Source organism: Aquila chrysaetos, chromosome 3 (genome assembly GCF_900496995.4).
Source record: "Aquila chrysaetos chrysaetos chromosome 3, bAquChr1.4, whole genome shotgun sequence".
Classification (NCBI taxonomy): domain Eukaryota; kingdom Metazoa; phylum Chordata; class Aves; order Accipitriformes; family Accipitridae; genus Aquila; species Aquila chrysaetos.
In genome coordinates this window covers 25,520,436-25,535,138 of record NC_044006.1, presented here as the reverse complement: position 1 = coordinate 25,535,138, position 14,703 = coordinate 25,520,436, and the positions used below count along the sequence as shown (strand labels likewise).

At 39.8% G+C, this 14,703-nt stretch overlaps 1 protein-coding gene across 3 annotated transcripts in view; it reads left to right on the top strand.

The window, feature by feature from the left end:
- The window catches only part of CNTNAP2 (contactin associated protein 2), a 1,219,341-nt gene that overhangs the window by 1,193,286 nt on the left and 11,352 nt on the right, over window positions 1–14,703 (top strand). For all 3 annotated transcript variants that reach the window (XM_030007829.1, XM_030007830.1, XM_030007834.1), the window contains one exon: window positions 13,372–13,443. In XM_030007829.1, coding sequence (XP_029863689.1) covers window positions 13,372–13,443 — 72 coding nt within the window. The remainder of the gene's footprint in view (window positions 1–13,371; window positions 13,444–14,703) is intronic.

The following is a 14,703-nucleotide window of genomic DNA, read 5'->3' as shown; positions in this document are numbered from 1 at the left end:
AAATCTCATTGCCATAGCTGAACTTGACTTGACTGTTTCAGTCATGGACAGCCAGAGTGCAAGTGACCCACCTTCATTTTTGGTGTTGAGAAGCTTTAGTAGGACTGGGAGCTAGGGACACCTCTTCTTGTCCTCTCCAGTGCTCTGCAGCAATAGAGGGAAAAAGATGATACTGCTTTAAAGACTTGTAGTGAGGGACTGCTGTACACTGAGGGGAGCAACAATGTCAGGTGAGTTATGGTAGAAAGAAATTTCACAGCAGGGGAGTGGTGTTTCACCAGGGCAGGAGTGAAAGGACATTCAGGTGTGGGTGAACAATTCCTGACTTTCTGGGTGACATTTCCATGATACAAAGAGGAGGTATCGCAGCAACTCATTTATCGGTATCGTGTAAAAACAACTCGGTCTTTGTAAAACTCTCTCTGACACAGCTCACTCTGTTTCAGTCTCAGGAAAACTATATACTGTAGATTGTGCAACCTTGCACACAGATGATCTTGATGACTGGTAGATGAAAATGTTTGGGTTTAGTGTCACTTTGCATTAGCAAATTGGCAGTTTGCACTGAGGATTTTTTTATGTTTCCCAAACCCTGCTAGAAGACTTTCTAACACAAATTGTGTTGAAAGAGAAAGTGGAAAAATCAGAGGTGTAAGTAATGGTTCCCATTGGCTCCAGAGCTGGAACAGTTTCGGTACTCTCAGTGTGAATTTACTCCTTCACTAAAACAGCTGAAGGGGCAAAGACAACAAGCTCTTTGGAAATTCACAGAAACACTTGTAGTGATGCTAAAGCAACAGTCACACGCACTCTGCCACAAAGAAATGGTTGCAAAGAACATGGCTTTGAAAGCATCAGTTACTAGGTACAGGATTTCTCATTTCATACATGTTTTTATCTGTAATGTTTATTGTTATGTCACCTATTTCATTTCAAATAGATGTTAACAAAACATGAGAGTTGAGGACAGGTGGTTTGTAGTGAAAAGAGATAATCAGGAAAAAATTTGTGGCAAGTATCACATGGTTTAAATCTCATTCAGTGTCATACTCTGCACTCATCCTGATTCATGTTTTGAACTAAGTGTAGATTTATAGTTTTGCTTCTCAAATACTGTGGAATTGAACTTTGAGGAATGAAAAATGTTGTAGGAGGGGATCAAAGATAAGTGTCCAAATAGGACAGATACACCAGAAGGCAAATATAATGATCCTTTCACCTCTAAACTGCAGTGCTGGATCAGACCTTAAGGATAATTACCAGATGTTAAGCAGGTTCTGCTTGACGGCTGACCTACATGAAATGTTTGCTTCTGTGTAGTTACTGCGTGGACAACTCCTGCTAGCTGCAAAACATTTTGGATGCCCTAACAGAGACGCTAAAGGGAAGATCACAAAGACACACATCAGTCACTTGCAGTTGACCGTTAGAGACAAGTTCAGGGATTTATCAATAAGAAACCTTGTTGTTTTGCTCCCCAGACAAATGGGCCATACAGCTTCTTGATTCATTGTCTTGTACTTTCCATTAGCCTTGAATTCACATATATTTCACATTTACAATATTAGTTCTTTTAAAATTTCTTCGCCATTGTAAAAATGCCACTTCCCTTCCTTCCCACCCCTGGTTGGCATTTTGCCATGCTACTGGGACATTATCTTAAACCATTATCTTGTTCAGCTTGTGGGTATTCTTACAATGCATAGTCTTTTCCTGTTGCTATGGCAATCCTTTCTTGGTGCTGATGAAGCACAAGAATTCAACAAGTCATTCTTTTCTAGAAGGTGACTTTCTGGTGATTTAAAAAAAAATAATCAAAACCAAGAAGATCATCAAGATAGTTCCCTTCCTGTGTTTTCCTCCCATCCATATTACCTCAGTTCATATCAGACAATCCAATTTGTCTTGGTTACATCAAAAGGAGTGTAGAAAGGCGGCAAAAAAGAGCCTGATCAATGACTATATTATTTAAAAATGACATGTTCTACCTTTACATGTTGTCTAAACCCAGCAAATTACCTGTCTGGCATACATTTCAAAACAAAAGTTATAATTGTATGCCTTTAACTATATTAGCATGCATTTTAATTACTGTAGTATTACTGTAGCATATGTAAAAAAAAAGCTAATCACCAAGGGTTTTTTTTAATATCTCGCAGTTCAAATTAGCTAAGGTGTATGTCACTGATAACTGACACCTTGTTCATTGTAGAGAAGCAAACAAAAGCCCAAACAGATGATTATTTTTGTAGTAAACAAGCTCCCCACACCTAAAATGCCTTGTACTTAAAATCAGAAGATGCATATTATTGGGGTGGGGTTGTTCAGTTTGTGGGTGTTTTTATCTAAGATAAAGGTTCTGCAATTCACTAAATAAGTTTCACTTCCAAACATTTCTTATTTATATAAAAAGGATAAAAGAAACCTACTACATGTAAGTACCTTTCCATTTTAGGAATGTGCTCCAGCTTGCCAAACTACCCCATCTTGAATTTCGTAAAAGCTAGAGATACCAGAAGAGGCAAGGTACATACAACAGTTGACAAACCATGCTTTAGCACCTCTAAGTTGCCATGGCACTATGTAGCTGCAAGATGCATTTATTCTCAGTATGAACAGAATGGCATCTAGGGTATTTAACACAGGATTTAGTTAAACCCATATTAGCTTTAACATATTAAGAATTAAATGGAGCAGGATTAAATGCTACATCTGTAATGTTCTTCCAAGTGTTGTGACATTTTTCTGACTGTACGTCTTTAAACCCTAAAAGGTCTTTATTTTTGTAGAAGGTGAAAGGCCTTGCCTTTTAAGAATAAACAGCTTGCTTTGAAACCTGTATTGAGCACATCTGGCAAAAACATTGTATGAAGACATGCAATGCTGTCATGAAGATTAAAACAGCTACCTGAAGGATTTACTCCCTTTTTGTTACAAATTCATCCCTCTTTCTTTAACAAGTGATGGCAGGAAAAGAGAGTGGGAGGGCTGAAGAGTGGCCATATGATCCATGCTCACCTAATTGGTCAACTAATTGTCAAGCAAAAGATAGCAGTTGATTTCTGGACTAAGAGAAAGTGTCACTTGTGTGTTACTGGTGACAGTACTGAAGGTCACCTTCCTGATTCAGACACCATCGGTTGGGTTGCCATCCCACCCTCTGACCACTGGTACCCACATCTCAGAGGGCAGAGAGGCAGCATCTGAAGATAAGCTGTGTTAGACGTCCACTGGTATGGATGTGGCTATGAAGACAGGAAATAGCTCTGGCCCTTGTCAAGGGCTTGTTACAAATGGCATGGTGGGAAGGAAGGATCAAAGGTGTTACTTGCTGGAGGGTGGTGATTCAGCCCTCAAAATGGTCTTAGGTTACCAATACACAAACAAAAGGGTCTTCTCCTGGCCAGAGACACTGAAAGAGTCCTGTATGCATCAGTGAAGCCTCCAACAGCAGGAGGATTAAAATCAATGGTAACGTGTGACACAGCTCTCATTCTCTCCTCTAAGGGACAGCAGGGGAGCAGGGTCACTTCTCCACGCTTCCTGCAAGGGGCAAGCAAGTCAAGCAGGAAGGACAGAAGAGGTGCACCGCTTTTGTTCATGATGCAGCCTTATGCATTTAAATTTGATCTCCTAGGTGTTAGCAAAATTAAAAATAGATGTGAAGGCAATTACTAGAATAAAATGACGCTCCTCCTTTTTCAAGCATAGCAAACATGATTAGTTATCTGTACTGCAATCAGAAAATGATGCCATATTCTCTCTTTGAAGTTATTGATCACTCAGGGTGGTTGGTTTTTTTTAATTAACATAGCATGTAAACATTGGGAGGCTCCTTGTCTGCCAGTAAGCTAGTTTAATATTTATATTTCCTATACAAGAGACAGAAGATGCACTTGCAACCTGCCCTGTGGGCCAACACATTCCCCCACTGCCAGATTTTGGTGCATTTCTATGATCAAATTTCCTCTGCTGAGAGTGACCAGCATTCATCCCCAATTCTCCCCATATAAATATTGTCTCAGAAGCCCATGGCCTTGATCTGAGTTGTTTTCAAACAGGAAGGTGGCATTTTTTTCAGACAGTTGGGGATTAAGTCTAGCAGAAACTCATAGGTCAGTTTCTAAGCACCAAGTGTTTCTTGCAGGCAAGAAGGTAAGTGGTAAACATTGAGATGCAACAATTTCTATTTTTCTCCTCCCTGTTGAGCAGCTAACTAGGAAGAGCATCTGTCTGAAATTTGGCACAATCAGTGCTTCATCCTTAAAGGGCTTAATTGTGCTGCTTGAATTACTGTAAATCTCTCCATTGATTGGGAATAAAAATGTCTCCCTCAGTCTCATCTAGTTCCTTCACACAATTATGCATAGCTTTCTCTTATCTTTAAGAATATATCATTTCAGTGTGAAATTTCTGACACTCTGTCTAGTATATCAGACAGCTGACAGACTGCCAAGCTTGTAAATTCTTCTGGCATTCATTGAGAGACCAGCATTGTAGCTATTTCATAAGCATTGGTTTGAATGTCAATGCTGCTACCTAACATCAAGACAAGAAGGTGGTAATACTAAAAAGAGAGTGTTTTCCATCCTCTGCAAAGACTGTATTTTTTCCACAAGTACTAACTTTAACTAGGAACATAGGGATAGCATAAATCAGGAAAAAAATGGAGTAGAGAAGGAAGCATTTAGATGCCTGAGCACTACATGTAACTGCCTTCTTTTTCCTTTCCTTAGGCTGAAAAGCACTTCACTTCCTGTGTAAGAGGTTATTCTAGACTACAGTCAGGTCATTACAGCTATTAAAGTTTATTTTAGATATAAACTTTCCAGTCTGACCCATTCCTCATCCCCAATCCAAGCCTTTCTTTTTTCATAAGTGGCTGAACGCTAAAAGTGCAGAACCTGATCTTGTTGTTCATATCCTGGCAGTGAGAAGCCCTTTCTTCCAATGATGTCAATTAATAGAGTCTGTAATTTTTTTCCTCCTTTTTTGTAGCTGTCATAAGTTTACAGGCTTGTTTGGTATTCTTGTTCATTGGGCTGGATTTTTCTTTTGTTGTTTTTTTGTTTATTGCAAGTATTCCCTGTGGGTCCATTATCAGCTATTAGCTATATAACAGCTAGGCTTTGATCAGCACTTAACTCTACTGTTCCTTTGAGAGCACTGAAGCATTTTATATTCTACATTAATTATAAAAGAAAGTATTTGTTTGTCTTCCTTAACAGGTGAAATGTAAGCACTGCGTGTAAAATTTTCATGAAGGTGATAGCTTAGGGCAGCGTGACTAATACACTAGCAGTTCTTGTCTGGAATCACAGTGAGACCAGTGTCGTACAGACGTTACTACCAGGAATTAAGAGACAGATGCGTTTAGGTCTTTGATGGATGGGGCTGCTTTAATGTGCTGCAGATCAGTTGGAAATTTGGCAGAGCAAATGTTCAAAATACTACTTCTGAGACAGAACTTGCTGAAGTTCAAACTGCAGATAAACACGATCCAAAAGTGATCCTAAATGTCTGCTCTCCGTTTAAAATAAGGAAGAAAATTCTGTAGTATACAGGTGCCTAGGTACTAAATTTAAAAAGTGTTTTGATCTTGCCTTCCCACTACTTTGTACAATTATTTGCTTGTGTGCGAAAGAAAGTGTAAAACTTACTATTGGGAAATGACCATACAAAGGGGGAAGCAGGAGAGAATCACCTAACCCATCCCAACAGACAGTGCAGGAATGTTTTCACTGTTTCATATTTCATCCAGGACTGATTTGGGGGAGTTTAAGCTGCAAGGATGGGTCTCCTAATAAGGCACAAGTTTTTCTATCCATTTGCTAGGAAGATTGTTTTTTAAGACTGAAAGAAAGAATATTGTAGTGCTCTTTCAGAGCAAGCCATTCATAAAAATCCATTTTGTCCTCTCCTTAACAGTATGGACAGCAAAGTTTGTCTGCAGAAGGAAATTAAGGGGTTAATAACAGCTGATTCAGAAACAACTATCTTGACTGATTGGATAGTTCACTCTGGTGTCTAGTGTTGAGCATTTGCATTGTCCCAGTTCATTGACCATGGAGCTTCAGCGAGTTTTCCCCCAACGCTGCCATTGTTCATTGTTGGCATTTCCATTTTTCACTCCAAAATTCATGCTTTTTTTAACAGAAACATCCGACAACTCTCTTCTACAATCCCCACTTACTTTCCCACACTGCCCCAGGCATTTGCATACAGAAGGACTGTTCAGAGGATAATGTTTCTGTTAAGCCATCATTTCAGAGGATTTTTTAATTTATACTCATTTCACATTGGAATAAAAAGACACAACTGGAGACCCTTCACACCAAAACTGTAAAAACACAGGTTTTGTGTTTTCCATCATCTCTGTGCATGTCTCTCTCTCTCAGCAGTACTCACCAGCAGCTGTCAGTAAAAACACTTCAGATTCAGTGAAAATTTCTCAGAAAAGAAAAAAATGCAACCTTCAAAATGCTTTTGATCTAACAGAACATACCTGACAAAACTTACTTGAAATAATTGCTCCAAATAGCACTAATGCATTGGAGGACTTTTTTGTCATTTCTGAAGGTTTTTTTCTGGTTTTGTTTCCTCCCTAACCCTCCCAGCCAAGAAGGTTGCAAAGGATTGAAGAAATTAGTGGATTTTGATCCAATGTTGAGACTTTCATGTTCCAAATAATTTGTGTTATTGGCAACAGAGAGAAGAGGATGACATTTTTAAAGTGAAAAGCCCTAATTTTTTCTCTAAGCTGCACATCTGTTCTGGTAGTTTCAGAATTGCTGTGTGGGTGTACTTTTTCCAATATCCTGTAACTCGCACCAAAAAAATTATTAAGTCTGTGGCTGTGAAGACTTCTGTTTCCAAAAAGACAGAAAAATGGTTCATATTAGGGATATACTTGTAACCCTCTAACACTACAGTTGAGGCATCACTAAAAATTCAAGGAGTAATGATTGACCCCATATAGCATGCTAGAACAATAATGACCTTTTAAAAACAATATGGTTAATATATCTTTTAAATATTTTGTGGTTGGGTAAGTGTGGGTATTTTTTTTTAAACTTGAAAGTGTTTAGTATTAAAAATAACTTCAGCTAAATTCTCAGTTCTATACTTCAGCTGATGTCAGTGGGACTTTAAGTAAACTCTGTTAAGAGAGTTTAATGTTAGACAGTCCTCCCTCAGAATCTACTCTCAAATGCCTAGGAAAGCAGGAGTAGGTGTAGTTTTCCTCCCTTCTCTCCTTTCAGCTTGGAGAAGTAAGAAAAAAATAGATGTATTAATTAAAAAAAAATATAAGAACTTTCAATACAAAATTTGCCCTGGCAACATAAAAAGACACAACATTTTTAATCCTGCTTCAGATTTTTTTCTTCTTTTCCTGAATCGCTGTAGTTTACTTGTCATGGGAGGTCTTCACAGAGCCACATTCAGGAGGAGAGCTGTGGATGGGATGGGCACGGGCAGCGGGATGAGCAAGAAAGGGCAACTGGAGTCTATGGGCTGTGATGTTCACCTTTGATTTAGGACTGTGTAATGGAGTTGTTTACTCCTGCTCCATCATTTCTGTGCAGGTGTTTAGAGTTTCTCTTGTAATCCAGTGCCTTCAGGAGAGGGAATGCAGCGTGACTGCACATTAGTTTCTACTATCAAGAGTTGAGCAATTAGTTTCTGTACTTATAGTCTGTAATAAAGAGTGCTCTGTAACTTCAAACTGTAGCAGTACAGTCTCACCTGACCAGCAGAGTTGACATAAGTTGACAAAACGCAGCCAGAGAGTTTGGGTTTGTTTTCTTCTGTGTTACAGTCCTGTGGAGAAATAGATTAGTGAATGGATCTAGTGTCCAACACTTTCTCAAAATCCTAAGGTGTCAGCAAGTGTTTGCTCTCTTTGAAAGCTCAATTCTTTGATGCCTGGCTGCAAAATAGGATTAAAAAGAAGGAGTTATAGTTTACATCTTTGCTTTTATTTTGCTCTCTCACTGCTCTACTTTTAATCAATGTCTTGATTGCTGGGGGTTTTATATACCTTGTGATTACCAGATCCAGTTCTGATTGCTTCTCTAGTTTGTATTTATGTGAAAACCCAACTGGTCTTAGTAATGGGAGAACACCTCTCAAAATTGTGGACATCTGTAAAGCTGAAAAGTCACAGCAGCCTTGCAACATGGGTTAGTTCTAGGCTGAACAAACTCAATTTCCGGAATTTCACAGGTTTCATCCATTGTTTGTTTTAGACCTGTGATCACTCCCACCCTTCCTTTTTTGGAGCAGATCTAAACTGTACCTTCCTTTGTAGTGTGGTATATTTTAACTAAGACTTGCCTACTCAGTAAAAAACCTCAGTTAAAAAAAATTGTTTCCAATGGCTTATATGTAACACTCCTGGTAGTGTATGTCAGAATGAGATTTGCCTTTTACTTTGTACATCCCAGTACTGCACTCTAGCTGAAAAGTCTCTCCATTTGGTTTTGGTTTTCCCCTTGCCTTTACTGAATAGCCTTTTGTTCATTTCTCTGTCCACACCAACTTTCTGGACCACTGTTCTACTTTAACAGGGTCATTCTGTGTTTCAGTTTTATGAATTTGCAAAAGGCTTTTATGTGGGATCCATTGTAAAAAATCTCCCTCTGAAAATGGCAGATGCAATATCACACCTACTATAATAAAGCAAAATTATCATTTACTCTGTTAAATCAACAACATCTGTCATCTTTAACATCTAATCCTAATTATGGCCTGTTCATCCAGTCTCATCTCCCCTTTCCATTCAGTCAGTGCTGCTGTATTGCAGCTGGCTGTGGCAATGACCATGCTGAGTGTGCCGGATAATGGTAGGTATCCTACTGCATTTTTGTGGTCATCTAAATTTTCAAATGTCATTAAAATGATGGCCAAAACATGGATTTTGCCTGCAGTCAGTCTTTAATCACCCTTTTAGGTGCTGCAAAGTTCCTTTAACCCCCTTTACCCTGAGACTAATAACAGAAAGTTGAAAGTGCAAAACATAAGTTCAGACTCTGTATATTTACTCTGTGGTTATTGAAACTATGGCCTCATAAACAGCAGCCCATTAAAGAAAGAGAAAGCAAGGTATGCTGTGTCCTTTTACGTAAGTTAGCTTCAGGATGATGGCGTTTGAAGCAAACCTGATGGCCTGCTGTGGGCAGACAGGGTGTAAAGAACAGCATCACACAGCTTGGATTCTGGAAGGGAACCAGATGAAGTGATGTTCGTAAGCCACAGATGAGCTTAGCATTTCCTAGTGCAGTTCAATCCATCCCTACACTAGCTGTAGGTTTTAGGAAAATGTCTCTGGTGTGTCCTGACAGCAAACCGATGGCTCTGTGCCACAGCTGCGTGAGCAGAGGATTTCAGGGAACTGGCAGCACATCTCTTGGGCCAATATGTAACTGTTTTCCAGGGTAGATTAAAAAGCTATTTGCTCTGTTCTTCATGTTTTGATTCACACAAGTGAGACCCTGGCTGCTCAGAGAAACCTAGGGAAGATTCGGAAAAAGCTTCTAAGGTAAGGAAACCTTTACAGTACGGTCCCCAAACCAGATGGGAATCAGCTGTTCGAAAGCAACCTTTGTAGACCAGGTGATAAAGGAAAACTGAACACTCCTATTCATGGCTTCAGCTAACAATTAGCTAGCATGGTATGTAGACCAAAACTACTGTAGTATCCTCCCCACACCCACCTTACATTACATTCACAACCCACTTACTGTCCAGAGTGGCTTTGCAGGGTAACTACATAGAGTAACTGCAGCTCCATGGCACCTATTTGCTGTGAGCAAGTAATGATTTGAAGCTGTCGAGGTACAAGTATCAGGCAGTGCAAAAGGGCTTGCTGAGACATGTAGTTAAAATTAATGTCACAGTGATAATGGAAGAATCTGAACAGGAAAGAGGTGTTCCCAACTGCAGCAGAGAAATGAAGGCACACACTTGTCCATTAGCAACTCACCCTGTACTTCATCTGCATATTATAGCCATGCAAGCTAGTTATTATACCACTGTGATTTAGATTCCCATGAAACATGACAGTCACTAGTAACAATATTAATTTTACCTGACCAGTCATTTTAAAACATTTTAGGAGTTACTCTTTACAACCTGTGAACAGCACTCTAGTCTTCTGTGTTTTTTACCAGAGCATCAGTATAACTGTTGCCCCTTTGTCAGCCTGTTCTAACATGTTCTTTCCTTGTTTAGTTCCTGAATTTCAGCAGCAATGGAAAACTTGTTAGTTGTCTTGTTGACAAAGTTACTTCATATTGCCAAGGAATGTGACCATAGTAAGGTCAGAGATGAATCACCACATGTTTGAATGACATAACTGCTATCTGAAATACGTGCACTTGGTGCCTGTTGGTGACAGTACTCTGTTGTTAAGTTCAAGTTGGAGGGTCAAGGAATGTGCCCTCATACATTCTCTTCTGCCTAATTGCTGTGGCAGGAGTTACCCTTTTGCAGTTCTTAGACCTCTGGTCTGTAGCTATTTGTGACCATTTGAGAAGCTACTACTGCTGCCCAGAATAATTTCAAGGGAACTTCCACCTAAAAAAGAAAGTAATGAGTTCTTTCCCTCCTCCTCTATCCATCTGTAGTAATAAATTCAGTAAAAAACTGGTATAGACACTTCTGCAGCAAAAGGTATTCTACAACCCCACGTTTGGCTGAGATTTTAGATACAATTTTTCAGTCAAAAAAAACCCTCATAATACAAAAGCAGGTCTCCTGCTGACACAAGAGTAATAGAACAGGAATTCATGAATTATGGCAATAATATCTGCCAACACTGCCGTAGGTACTTTAAAAAAAGATTTGTGAACATCTAAGCTCCTTTTTTCACTACAGCACTCCTGGTTCTCCAGCAGTTGCAGCAGGGCACAACTTATCCAATCTGATGGTGACCTCTTGTTGAAATAGGTTGTCCTCTGCCCCCAGACACATGTTCCTGTTTCCTCGTCGTTAGAGATGAGAGTCTCAGAATGAGTCATACCTGCTTGTTGATCCAATGGACATCTCCTCCTGAGAGTGTATGATGACTAGATACAATGGAAAGCAGCTTTGGACAGAGGCATCAGGTCTGGTCCTAGCAGCAGCTCTCAGACAAGATCAAGGATGTAGCTTCACATCATACTTCATGTTCTTCATTATCCTGCAGTGTACTTCAGTGGCTATTGGAACATCATAAGCCGTAGTCTTCCATCTGCCAGGAATCCCTTGTAGCATAGCTGTTGTGATGTGGCAGCTCGGGAGGGATCATGCTGCCATGAACAGCAGCTTTCCTCTTTCTTCACACTTCACTAGTGCCATAGTCCTTGAAACAACCTTTTAAAAGAAGATAAAATATACTATTCAGTTGTAAGGGAAGGGGGAACTGTGAGCATTGCTGATTTAAAGATTTCTTGTGTGGGGACACAGGAGAGCAACTCCAAACCAAGCGGCAAGTGGTAGGACTTGTTAACTGCCCGTGGAGCTGCTCCTATGGCAAGGGGCCTTCTTTTGGGTTAGAATGGCAGAGAGCAATTCCTTGCAATTTAGCAAATTGATGCTTTTCTACATAGTGTTGTTTGTCTTTAGGATTTTCCTTGAGGTGCAGGGAGGGCAGGTTTAAAGTTAGGGTTTATTTTCCCACTGCCAGCCCTTCCCTTTCAGCACTACGAGGATAACATTATGGACCGCGTGCCAAAATGTCTCTGTAGGAAACATTCATGGTCCTGCACAGTAAGGTTCTTCTTTGGAGCAAAATCCACTGATATGGAATCAGGTATTTATTTATCTTTTACATTTTTTAGCCTGGTTTGTGCAGAAATGCTGTTTTCAGAAGCCAGAGAACCAACAAATGTCAAAGGCACAAGCGCTGCTGGCAAAAACTGCTGGCCAGGCCACCTCCACTGAGCCCTGAGAAATGCCCTCCTGTTTGTCCCACAGGCAACCAGCCAAAAAGTAGCTGCTCAACACACAGCTGGTTCAACTGCCCCCCAGAGCAGGCACACAAGAAGGTTACTCTAGCCCCAAGCTTCTTTTCAGGCCACACGGTGAGCTGAAGCCATTCATTCTTTTGTGCAGCTCCTTCACAATACAAAAGGAACTTTATTATGGATTTTACTCCATGCTAACAGAAAGCCAGTAGAATTCCCTTAGCCAGTTTGGGGGTATAGCGAATGCATCACTGGCCTGTAAAGGCAACTGATTACTTTAATACAATATCACCTAATCCATCAAGCAAGGAAAATACAGCTGGGTTTTAAATACTGACCTAAGAAGTAATCTGTATCCTTGATTATTTTAACTGTCTCCAGTTAAGTACTTTTAACAACAATTTTTCTATTTCAAAATCAATGCCATAGTCCAGTGGCAAAGAAGGGAATGATTGCAACCACTCACCTAGCTCCCTGGGCTTGCTCAGTCACTGCAGTGTCTAGTTGCTATGTCTGACTGTAAAGAAAATGCTGATGATAGGTTTAATTGATGAGATTGCCTTTGAAAAGCCTCTGTGATGTTTTCTGGAGGTTAGAACCAAGACTACCATCCAAATTCTACTTTAAACCTGTACTGATTCCTTCATCCAGCTTTGCCACAAGGAGTCTCTCCTTTTTAGGTCGCTGGCAGATGAGCGCTGGGACATCTGTGTTTCCTCTCCTCATGTGTCTGCCGGAGACTCTCCTCTCCCGCAGGCTCTCCTGCCTGCCATGCCTCAGCTCTTCCAACTCATGGTCTTGCATCTCAGTTCCAAAGCACCTCCAGCAGTGGCTAAGCTGACTCATTGGGCTTTCTTCTAGAGTAGCAAAGGTGCTGGCACATGCTCCTTTGTGTAACTACTCTATGGCTCTGAGCAACAAAAAATGCAGCCCCTCGCTTACGTCGGGTTGTGCAGCAGCAAAAGGGATGGCAGTTTTTATTTCACAGAACTTGCAGTTGTACCCAACAGCAGTCACAAAATCCTGGAAAATTCTGAAGCCTTTCATGGATAGCAGTGACAAAGGCAAAAATCTATAATAGTATGTATGATCACATGCTTTTGAAAGAAAGGGTTTTGTTTGGTTTTATGCTAAAGAAACTTACTGAATTTATGTTAGTAGAGTAACAAAATGACCTCCTGTATTAACAGCAATGCTTACTGAGAGTACATCCTTTATTTTAATTTTATTTTTCTTGAAAGGAAGAAGCAAGAAGTTCTGAGGGATTAGATAATAGTGAAAGATTTTTTCTTCTTCTTTAGATAAATATCTAGGGATCACAATTTTCTTTTAAATTGTATCTGAGAATGTTGGATGTATTTCTGAACTACTGTGTGAAGTTTCACTGCTATTACAACATGAATCTTTAATTTCCTATTTACAGCCAGTGCTGATTTCCCATACAATGGTCAAGCCATAGGAGATGGAGTTAACAGAAACTCTGCCATTATTGGAGGTAGGAAGAACATCCACTTTTCTAAGATATTTAGCAGTATGACTGTGACTGAATTGCAGTTGGTAACATATTCAAGCTATTTGCTTAGAGCTGACTGTGGGGAAACTGCACCCGAACAAAGTTAAATAGAAATTTGTGTAAGTCTGTTCAGGCACATTGTCCTAGTGAAATGGTTTGTTCTCACTTAGTTTGTCCCCTCAGATTTAGTTTTAACCAAATCAAGATACTGATATTCATATTCCACATATTAAGCATTCATGTGGGGAGCTACTTTGCAGTAGTTACTTATGTTAACAGGGTAATTAATTTATATGAAATGGCAAGGACACTTTTCCAGTTACACCAGATTCAACATGAATCTATGTCAAACACTATTTGCTCCACCCTTGACAAAAATCCTTCATGATCCTGCCTTGTTTTTTAGGGGCCAAGTTCTGCTATAACTTACATGCCGGAGAGTCCCATTCAGTGTGATAGGTGATGTTAAGTAATACCAGAATTGGAACTTTGAGTTAGCATTCAATTGAAGATATTCTGGCCAGCTGCCTCTAGAAATAAGGATCCTGATTAATTTTATGTACACATGCAATTTTCTCTGCTACATCCTTTATTATGGAAGTGTTGCACCATAACTCTCCTGGGAGAACTTTGCCACTGCATCAAATTCTGAAGGCATATTAAAAAAAATTGTGAAGATCGGCCTAATAGCTTTCAGTCAGTTCTAAATGCATGTAAAATGACATACTGGTGGTGGTTTTTGTTGTGTAAAGCAACACTGGGTATACCAGTACATGCAGTCTAATGAAATTTTTTGTGTCTTTTCCCTGGGCCCCCTCAAGGGTCTAGGTTTCCATATCCAGGTTTAGATTAGTTGCTTTAGTTTTCATTTGCTATGTTATTTTTCCTTTTTAATTTATATTTTCATTACTACTTAAAACTTTTCCTTAATACTTTGAAATCTTACAATACTAGAAGGATAGCATTGCATTCCTCAGAAAAATTCAGGCCACGCCTGAACAGCCTGGCTGTCCAATACATCACTTAACAAAAGTGGCATAACATAATTCTGGCTGATTACAAGATTTTTTTATCCTGAGAATTTTATAATGTCTTCATCCTGGAAGATCCTCATGCCTGTAGAGAGGGGCCAAAAAAGGAACAGTGCAGTTTCAGCACATAGTTACCTACACCTAAGAGGGTAAGATATATGAGACTTCTCCACAACAGGGCTGAACCCCAAATAGATGATTGCAGGAGGAG